Consider the following 10,975-nt stretch of genomic DNA (forward strand, 5'->3'; position numbering starts at 1 on the left):
AAGCATCATTGCAGTGCGAGGTGGCAGGCTCAACCTTAGCAGGCGTCCCCGCAGAGGCTCTGCCTCCCCCACATTGTATGAGGCTTGGGCTTTTATACTGACCAAAATGCACACTCATTCCAACACAGGTGGCCAGCCTGTGCTGGAAGAAGTGGCCAGCAGTATCTACAGAGGTCTCCAAGGGTTGATAGAAACCTGGACATACTTATATTTACCAACTTCTAGTACATGAGTATCACAGAGAGACTGTATGGGCTCTCCCTGTCAATTGCAAGAAAAAATCATAACATATACAGCTTGAGTATAAGAGAATTTTAACACATACGTGGTCACTGTTTGCCAGGCCTCCTTAACTATTTTGAGATCAAGAGCTTCCCACTCTTTAGCCCCCTGCTGTGTAGTAAACACAGGATATGCAGAAATGCCCATTGCAGAAAATTCCCCAGTAATGATCACATATTTGGTTACCCATTGTTACAACTGAGCGTCTCCAGGGCCAGTAAGTCTGAGCAGACCGACCCGGGAGACAAAGAGTCAGGGTCTGGAAGCAGAGGATATAAATCTGGCTCGGATTCAGGGGACTCAGGGGCTGATCCTGCGCCGAACTCAGGGTCTCCGTTGCTCGCAGCTGTGTCTTTCTTATCAGATGTCTCTCGTTCGGTATGTGGCCATCTGCACACCTGGCTCCTCCGTGACTGAGTTAAAAATTTTTTCACTCTAGGGCATAGTGGGTTGGAGAGGCTCGCGGTTCCTTTAAATCTCCCGCTCGCGCATGATCTCTATTTTTTACTGCGTGCTTCACAGTGGCGCCGCAATCGATCCGGCGCCGAGGCACCGCCCTTTTTCTTTCGGATTTCTCGACATTTATCATGCGTATACCTTCTAATATACATTCTCTGTCCTTTTCACAGTCCCTACTTTCGGAACTGGGGTGGTGGGGGAGCAGGGGGTTACACCTCCTCCGCGGCACCTTCTGATGGAGGGGGAGAAAAAGAAGGGGCGAGGAACCCTGTGCTCCCGCGAGTTGGGGGAAATGAGTTGTAATCTTCCCCCGGTTTCAACCGACCGGGGACATCTGTTCCTAGTTTCTCTGTTGCTACCGCGGCAGTTTTCTTTTCTGCCTTGTATCTTTTTATACAGTTCATTACTTCCCTCCGTGGTTTACCGAGTTTCTTTGCCTTCTTATAATCATTAAGCACTGAGTCAAATAGTTCATCACCAAACTTTTGCCACTCACTCTTCTCAAATATTGTATTAGGATCTGCAAAAAAAATCTCTTAGCCTTCCCTACAGGCAGTAGACCTGCTAGCTGCTTTAGAGTCTCAGGCTCAATTCCCCGCTTTTATAAAAAGCACTGTAAAAGTTCAAGGCTCAATTCCCCGCTTTTATAAAAAGCACTGTAATAAGTTCAGGGCTCAATTCCCCGCTTTTATAAAAAGCACTGTAAAAAGTTCAGGGCTACCTCTCGGTCCATTTTCATGGCCAGCCTTTTCCGGATCGTCTTCTTCTGGGTCGTCCTGTAACCTCGGTCTCCGGATCGGCCTCCCGACGCAGCAGTGTCTGGTTCACCCCAGCGGCGGACTTTTTCGGCTAGTCGCAGCACCCGGGTCCGTCACGCCACCGCAGCAGCATTGCCCGCGCTGCCCGGCCGCTGCCGCCGGCGCCGCTCTCTCGCCGTTCCGGGTCCCCGTCGACCGGGGCCCTGTATCCCGGGTCCCCGTCGACCAGGACCCTGTATCCGGGTCCCCGTTAAACCGGGGCCCTGTATCCTGGATCCCCGTTAAACCGGGTCCCTGTATCCCGGGTCCCCGTTAAACCAGGTCCCTGTATCCCGGGTCCCCGTCGGCTGGGGCCCTTTATCCGGCTCCCCGTCGACCGGGGCCCTGTATCCCGGGTCCCCGCTAGTCGGGGCCCTGTATCCCGGGTCCCCGCTAGTCGGGGCCCTTTATCCCGGGTCCCCGTCGGCCGAGGCCCTTTATCCGGGTCCCCGTCGACCGGGGCCCTGTATCCCGGGTCCCCGCTAGTCGGGGCCCTATATCCTGGGTCCCCGCTAGTCGGAGCCCTATAATCCGGGTCCCCAGCGACCAGGGCCCTGTAATCCGCGTCCCTGTTCGGGCGCCATTTGTAAGCGGCGAGGAGAAGCTGACAGGCCAACCCAATATGGTACAAACAATGGAGATGAAGTGAGAGGCACAGGTGGAGAAAGCTTTGCGTTGACCAACCACAGACCGCATCCGCATGACAATGGAAAGGACCAAAAAGTAGGAGATGAGGATGAAGACCGTGGTGCTCAGTACCTTGAACCCCACCACGGCAGCAACCATCACCTCGATGGCAGGGGTGTCAGAGCAGGAGAGGGCTAGCAGTGGTGGTCCATCACAGAAGAAGTGATTGATCGTCTTGGACCAACAGAATGGGAGATGAGATATGGAAACCGTGTGTATGGTAGAGCTGATCAGGCCAGCTAAGTAGGCACCAGCCAACATCCCAATGCAAAGCCTTTGGGACATGACCATGGAGTAGGAAAAGGGGGTTACAAATGGCCATGTAGCGATCATAAGCCATAGCAGCCAGCACGTAGCACTCGGTTGTGGCACAGGTTGCAAAGCAGAAGAGCTGAGTGGCACATCTAATGAAGGAAATCACCTTCTTCTCCACTAGAACATCGAGCAAGGCTTGAGGGATGATGGTAGAGGAGTAGCAGACATCCAGGAGAGACAAGTGGCTTAGGAAAAAGTACATGGGGGTGTGTAGGCAGGAATCCATTCTGATTAATGCAATTAATTGCAGGTTTCCTATGAAGGTAACCACATAGATGGCAAGGAATAAGACAAAGCACATCACCCACAGGTCTTCCCTGTTTGTGAAGCCCAGGAGAATAAACTCAGAGGGGGACATATAATTATCTTCAACCATAGTGAACCTATAAGCAGTTTGCGTGATTTATGTCTTTAAATTGAAATGCTGAATAGGCCCAAATCCCTCAATAATGTTAAGAATGTGAGGTTTTATCTATCAATCAGTTACACCACTTTAAGTCAATAGAAAGTGTGTATTTTTTATATACACACACATGCTGCTACTTAGAAGGAAAAAATAAAAGCACAACTTCTTTTTCATTTTGATGCAGCTGCCTTTACTTTTCAATCAGAAATGCTTCCGTTACTGTGCTCCCAAAGATGAGAGGGGGCTGCAGGGCCTTCAAGGAAAGGACAGAAGTCACCTCCTTGCTCCCAAAAAGCCCTAGTAGGGAATGACCCTGGCTATTCCTGCCTAGAACTTAATGTTCTGTAACAAAAGGTGGGTTTCCTACCCCATGCAGGTTACCAGGATGGATCCACCAGTAGCCCAGGAACTTGGTTACTGTATAGGCATCCTCACCCATTTAATTCAGCATCAGAGAGCACCTAAATAAGCCCAGCTGCTCTCCTGGGATTATTTAGGTGGTGATGGATGTGATTTACATACATCAACAACAAGGAATTAAATCCTTCACCTACATGGGATAAACCTGATTTGAGATCTGATGTGTTTTCCTTTGCTTTCCTTACAAAATCTGGGATGGCTTTGTCAGGAGTAAAGATGTGCAATGGGGTCACTTTCTGAGAGGGATCTGTGGATCTAGAGGAAACAACTGATGGAGAAGGGAATCATTTAAAACACCAGGAATTAGCACTTCAAATTGTGTATGGATAGCACAGGCTATTTAATGAAAAAAAAAACATTTAAAAGGCAGAATGAATTTGGTATCCTCAACATCAGAAGGACATGGAGCAAGTGCAGAGGAGGACACGAGGATGATCAGGGGCTGGAGCACCTCCCATATGGAGCCAGGCTGAGAACATTGGGGCTGCTGAGCATGGAGAAGAGAAGCTGTGTGGAGACCTCAGAGCAGCTTCCAGTGTCTGAAGGGGGCTACAAGGATGCTGGAGAGGGACTCTTCATCAGGGACTGGAGTGACAGGAAAAGGGGTCATAGGTTCAAAGTGAAACAGGGGGAGTTCAGGTTACATATAACAAAGAAGCTCTTCCCTGTGAGGGTGCTGAGGCGCTGGCACAGGGTGCCCAGAGAAGCTGTGGCTGCCCCATCCCTGGCAGTGTTCAAGGCCAGGCTGGACAGAGTCTTGGGTGACATGGTCTAGTGTGTAGTGTCCCTGACCATGGCAGGTGGCTGGAACCAAGCTCCTTTCCAAACCAAACCACTCTGTGATTCTACAATAATCTACATTTCATACAACCTGAAGCCTCAGCCAAGAACTGCATTAGGAAAAGTGGGGTTTAAAGCATCATTTCTAAATGTGAGGGGACTTCATTTGAAGCTGTTAAACCATCTGACATTGCTTTAACAGGGTCAGGAAGTAAGCTGTCTACATAGGATCAGCCAACTGTAGAGGCAACATGATGGCCTTAGTTTATTTATCTATTATTTCTCAGTTTCTTGGGTAAGAACAAGCCACTTGGCTGCGCAAAGCTTCCCAGCACATAAGAAAAAGAAGTTTTTATCTTAAAGAGAAAGGAGTGGCTATTCCCAGCAACGTCCAATAGATGGTGGTGTTGTATAAGAAATCCTGATCCATGAGTTTCTAGCCACTTACTTCAAAACTTCTGCCTTTTGATACCTAGAGGGACTCCTGTGACCATTTTGCACCTCTTGGAGGTGACCACAGAGAGCAATGGTACCAAGAAGGAACAAAAATCACATAGGAAAAGGAATAGATTTTGTTCAGAAGTAGATGAAATGTAGCTTTGAAGGAGAAATGGGCATCTAAAGAGCAAGCATATGTCGTGTGCTGCTGGCAACAGTAAGAGTCAGCTTCAGGCTGGTAACTTTAGTAAAGAGTAAGAATAAAGAATAAGAGTAAAGAATAAGAATATATATATAATATATATAATAAGAAATAAAATGTAAAGGATAAAGAATAAAGTATAAATAAAGAATAAAGTATAAAAAAAAATAAAGATTTATTCCTTAGTGCTGGCCAGGGTCACATCCCTGTTTGGGTTATTTTCCCCTGGATTAAAGAGTGTTTTCCCACTGGAGATGTCACAGCTCAAGTGACCACAGGTGGAAAATCCCCATCCAGGACTCAGCCAAGCCTTCTCCTTCCTATCAGCCCATCAGCTCCAAATCCATTCCCAGAGGAGCTTGTTAACACAACTGGATCAGGGACATCTCTCACCTTTGAGTGATGAGCTGCTAAAGAAATAGGGAAGTTTTGGGTGTGTGGGGAAACCCTGTGGTGACTTTTCCCTGGTGGCATTGCGATTTTATAGCAACCAGGATATGGGGAAGCTGCAGTTTGTGCCAGGAATGACTTCTTGCATAGGAAATAAAGACTTTTGGTTGGGTTTCTTCATTACCTTCGATTTTCCTGCTGTTTCAGGGTCCTGGTTTGTTTGCATGTTTGCTTTGGGTTTCTTTAATCCCCATTGCCTCAAACCAAAGTGCAACTCTCCTGCGCAAAATACTGATAACATTCTTGCCTTTGTTTTTAACAAACCACTGTGGGTATAAATTAGAAAACTCCTTAGAGCTTCTCTTAAAGGCTTTGAGAAAGGCAGAACTTGAGGAGGAAAATGAAAGGGTGAAGTTCTACAGCTGCCTGAAAAGAGGCGGCAAAGCCCAATTTGACTGTGATTTAACTCAGCAGCCTGGTTCCAAACACAGACCTGTTGAAAATTTGCATTTCACTGACTTGACTCACGCACGATATCCCATTGCTCCATAACTGCATTAAAAGTTCAGTTCATCCATTTAGATCTTGGGTTTCCATCCTTCCTGGGAAAAGCCCATAGCAGCTGGGCCCTCCCCACCCTACGAATCACAGAGACCCCAACTAAACTGAGGCAAGGAAAACTAGTATTGTGTGTGTTGGTGTTGACATTTAACACAAGAACATATTGTGCTATATATAAATATATAGTTTAGGATTCATTTAATATTGTGTTTTGATATATATACACACATACATATGTGTTTATGTGTATAATTTGCCAGTATGTGTATAATTTGCCAGTCATAGGAACAGAGACCTCCTAGATGTCCTTTGTGACCAATAACTATGTCCTGCTGGTCATAGTCACATCAGTGACTACTCATGGTCATGCTAGTCATGGTCACATCAGGTTGCTCCTGGCCTCATTCAGGCAGCTTCTGAATATGTCCATGGGTGGGGGCTCCACAGCCTCTGGGACAAATCCTCATAGAATCATAGAATAGTTATGGTTGGAAAGGACCTTAAGATCATCAAGTTCCAAACCCCCTGCCATGGACAGGGACACCTCACACTAAACCATATCACCCAAGGCCTAATCCAACTTGGCCTTGAACACTGCCAGGGATGGAGCATTCACAACCTCCCTGGGCAACCCATTCCAGTGCCTCACCACACTAACAGGAAAGAATTTCCTCCTTAGATCCAATCTAAACCTCCCCTGTTTAAGTTTGAATCCATTACCCCTTGTCCTGTCAATAGAGTCCCTAATGAAGAATCCCTCTCCAGCATCCCTATAGGCCCCCTTCAGATACTGGAAGCTGCTCTGAGGTCTCCACGCTCAAGGCTGCCCTGGAGCGTCACGTTTTCAACGAGCCCTTCCCTGTTGGTGAGCACAAGATCAAGCATGGCACCTCTCCTTGTCAGCTCCTCTATTACTTGCAGAAGGAAGTTGTCTTCCACACAATCGAGGAACCTCCTGGATTGCTTGTGCCGGGCCGTACCGTCCTTCCAACAGATTTCAGGGTGGTTGAAGTCACCCATGAGAACAAGGGCCTGTGAGTGTGAAGCTTTTCCTATCTGTCTATAGAGCACTTGATCCACAGGTTCTCCTTGATCAGGCGGTCTATAACAGATCCCCACAGTAATGTCTCCCATAGCTATATTCCCTTTAACCCTGACCCACAAACTCTCCGTGGACTGCTCCCCTGTCCCCAGACAGAGTTCCATACTCTCCAGCCTATCCCTAACATAAAGGGCAACTCCCCCTCCCTGCCTGCCGGGCCTGTCTTTTCTTAAAAGCCTGTAGTCCTTCTTTATGTTCCCCAGGCTACTACTATCTATAGCCCTAGCACCCACATGTATCACCAGAAGTGGGTAATAGTCCGTGGGACTTACTAGAGCAGGCAGCCTCTCTGCCACATCCCTGATCCGTGCCCCTGGTAGGCAACACACCTCCCTTGAGACAGGGTCAGGCCGACAGACGAGTGCTTCTGTCCCTTTCATTGTAGAGTATCCTACTACTACGACCCGCCGCTTTTTCCTGTCAGCACCAGTAGAGATCTTCTTTACCAGTGCATCAGCCGGCTCTTTCTTTCTCATTAGCCCCCTGCAGGACAACAAAGCGGTTCTGCATGGGGACAACAGATTTAGGGGGAAGCCCCTTGCTTTTGGTTGTCCTTTTCCTACTTTATTTGTTGTTTTTTTTGTCACTAATTCCCAGCTTCCCAGGTTAACGGCCTCCTTCTTTCCTTCATGAGCTAGAGGTGAAGCTCAAGGCCCCTGCACAGTTTGGACCAGGAGCAAGCATTCCTGCTTCCTCTCAGCTTCCCTGACATCTCGCAGCCTATTAACAGCATCCCCCAGCTCAGCCCCTGCTGCAGGAGGACCTCCACCAGGGAGCACCGAGTGCAGCCCTGCCCATTGTGCACCCTCCCCTCACCAGACCAGTGCAGGCACTCTCTGCACCCCGAGCTCTGCACTGCAGCCTCCCCTCTCATCGGCTCTGTCTGGGTGCCTACGCAGCCACCGCCGGGGCAGCCAGAGCAGAGCTCCCGGACTGGGCCCTGCTCATACGAGGAGTGCTCACCATCCCGCTCGCCTGCCCGCGCGGACTGCTGCGCAAACTGCCTTGAACCGCTCTGTTTGCCCACTCGCTCACGCTCCCTGGGGCAGGTTTTCAACCAGTCAGGGTTGGTGCCACTGCGTCAGGCTCCGCCCCATGTGAGTCAGCTGCTCGCGTCAGCTGAGCTGCCGGGTCCTGGGCAGGTCCTGTCGAGGACTTGAGGCTCCCTCAGTGGCTCTTGTCGCTCTGAGTTGAGGCTCCTGGACGCTGATCTCCCCCCGCTCCGGTGTTGAAGGTGTCCTCTCTCGAGGTACTCAACTCAGCAATTCAATGATAACGAAGAATAATCCCTTTTACCCCGATTTAAGTGTCCAACGCTGTGATGACCATTAGAGGGGCCCTGCCTCCAGCCAGGTGGAGGTAGGGGACAATCGGATTTACTGGACTGTGTGGATCAGATGGCCTGGCACATCAGTCCCACACAAGTATAAGGCTCTAGTAGATACCGGTGCACAGCATACCCTGATGCCATCAAGCTGTCAAGGGGTGGAACCCATCTGTATTTCTGGAGTGACAGGAGGATCCCAAGAGTTGACTGTGCTGGAGGCTGAAATCAGCCTGACTGGGAGGGAGTGGCAAAAGCACCCTATTGTGACTGGTCCAGAGGCTCCATGCATCCTCGGCATAGACTACCTCAAGAGAGGGTACTTCAAAGACCCAAAAGGGTACCGGTGGGCTTTTGGTATTGCTGCTTTGGAGACTGAGGAAATTGAGCAGCTGTCCACCTTGCCTGGTCTCTCAGAAGATCCCTCTGCTGTGGGGTTGCTGAAAGTTGAAGAACAACAAGTGCCAATTGCGACCACAACAGTGCACCGGCGGCAATATCGCACCAACCGAGACTCCCTGATTCCCATCCATCAGCTGATCCGTAGACTGGAGAGTCAGGGGGTGATCAGCAGGACCCGCTCACCCTTTAATAGCCCCATATGGCCAGTGCGAATGTCTAATGGAGAATGGAGACTAACAGTAGACTATCGTGGCCTGAATGAAGTCACACCACCATTGAGTGCTGCCGTACCGGACATGCTAGAACTTCAGTATGAACTAGAGTCAAAGGCAGCCAAGTGGTATGCCACGATTGATATTGCCAATGCATTTTTCTCAATTCCTTTGGCAGCAGAGTGCAGGCCACAGTTTGCTCTTACTTGGAGGGGTGTCCAGTTCACTTGGAACCGACTGCCCCAGGGGTGGAAACACAGCCCTACCATTTGCCACGGACTGATCCAGACTGCACTGGAACAGGGGCAAGCTCCAGAACACCTGCAATACATTGATGACATTATTGTGTGGGGCGATACAGCGGAAGAAGTCTTTGAGAAAGGGAGGAAAATAATCCAAATCCTGCTGAAAGCCGGTTTTGCCATCAAACGGAGTAAGGTCAAGGGACCTGCACAGGAGATTCAATTTTGGGGAATAAAATGGCAAGATGGACGTAGACAGATCCCCACAGATGTGATCAACAAGATAACAGCAATGTCTCCACCAACTAATAAGAAAGAAACGCAAGCTTTCTTGGGTGCAGTGGGGTTCTGGAGAATGCACATCCCAAATTACAGTTCGATTGTAAGCCCTCTCTATCATGTGACCCGGAAGAAGAATGATTTTAAATGGGGCCCTGAGCAGCAACAAGCCTTTGAACAAATTAAACGCGAGATACTTCATGCAGTAGCCCTTGGACCAGTCCGGACCGGGCCAGATGTAAAAAATGTGCTGTACACTGCAGCTGGGGAGAACGGTCCTACCTGGAGCCTCTGGCAGAAAGCTCCAGGGGAGACTCGAGGTCGACCCCTCGGCTTTTGGAGTCGGGGATACAAAGGATCTGAGGCCAGCTATACCCCAACTGAGAAAGAGATACTGGCAGCCTATGAAGGGGTTCGAGCTGCTTCGGAAGTGATTGGCACTGAAGCACAGCTCCTCCTGGCACCCCGGTTGCCCGTGCTGGGCTGGATGTTCAAAGGCAGGGTCTCCTCTACACATCATGCAACTGATGCTACATGGAGTAAATGGGCTGCACTAATTACACGACGAACTTGAATAGGAAATCTCAGTCATCCAGGCATTCTAGAAGTCATCATGGACTGGCCAGAGGGCAAAGATTTTGGAATGTCACCAGAGGAGGAGGTGGTACGTGCTGAAGAGGCCCCACCATATAATAAACTGTCAGAAAGGGAAAAGCAGTATGCCTTGTTTACTGATGGGTCCTGCCGTACTGTGGGAAAGCATCGGAGATGGAAGACAGCTGTATGGAGTCCTGGACGACAAGTTGCAGAAACTGCTGAAGGAGAGGGTGAATCGAGTCAGTTTGCCGAGGGGAAAGCCATCCAGCTGGCCCTGGACATTGCTGAACGAGAAAAGTGGCCAGTACTTTATCTCTATACTGACTCATGGATGGTGGCAAATGCCCTGTGGGGGTGGTTGGAAGCAGAGCAACTGGCAACGCAGAGGTAAACCCATCTGGGCTGCTGCACTGTGGAAAGATATTGCTGCCAGGGTGCAGAACCTGGTGGTGAAGGTACGTCATGTAGATGCCCATGTACCCAAGAGTCGGGCCACTGAGGAACACCAGAACAACCAACAAGTGGATAAAGCGGCTAAGATTGAAGTGGCTCAGATGGACTTAGATTGGCAACATAAAGGTGAATTATTTTTGGCCCGGTGGGCCCATGACACTTCAGGACATCAGGGCAGAGATGCAACATATAGATGGGCCCGTGATCGAGGGGTGGACTTAACAATGGACACTATTGCCCAGGTTATTCATGAGTGTGAAACATGTGCTGCAATTAAACAAGCCAAGCGGTTAAAGCCTCTTTGGTATGGAGGACGATGGTTGAAGTATAAATATGGGGAGGCCTGGCAGATTGACTATATCACATTGCCACCAACCCACCAAGGCAAGCGCCATGTGCTTACCATGGTGGAAGCAACCACCGGGTGGCTGGAAACATACGCTGTGCCCCATGCCACTGCCCGGAACACTATCCTGGGCCTTGAGAAACAGATTTTGTGGCGACACGGCACCCCAGAGAGAACTGAGTCAGACAATGGGACTCATTTCCAGAATGCCTGCTGTGTGGACTCGGCAGCATTATAGGGATTGGTCCATGCACTAAGAAAATGATTTTTTCCTCTTGGTC

At 49.5% G+C, this 10,975-nt stretch overlaps 1 protein-coding gene across 1 annotated transcript; it reads right to left on the minus strand.

Moving 5' to 3' along the window:
* Positions 1-2,167: 2,167 nt before the first annotated feature.
* Positions 2,168-3,047, minus strand: LOC134158094 (olfactory receptor 8U3-like; the record flags this gene model as incomplete). The annotated part of the gene is given in 2 exon segments (XM_062607744.1): positions 2,168-2,522; positions 2,524-3,047. Coding segments are annotated over 2 exon segments (748 nt in total), but the record flags the coding sequence as incomplete, so codon positions are not given.
* Positions 3,048-10,975: the final 7,928 nt, after the last annotated feature.

The sequence above is a fragment of the Pezoporus occidentalis genome, unplaced genomic scaffold, assembly GCF_034315485.1.
Source record: "Pezoporus occidentalis ecotype Australia unplaced genomic scaffold, CSIRO_AGI_Poc_V1 ctg1249, whole genome shotgun sequence".
NCBI lineage: Eukaryota > Metazoa > Chordata > Aves > Psittaciformes > Psittacidae > Pezoporus > Pezoporus occidentalis.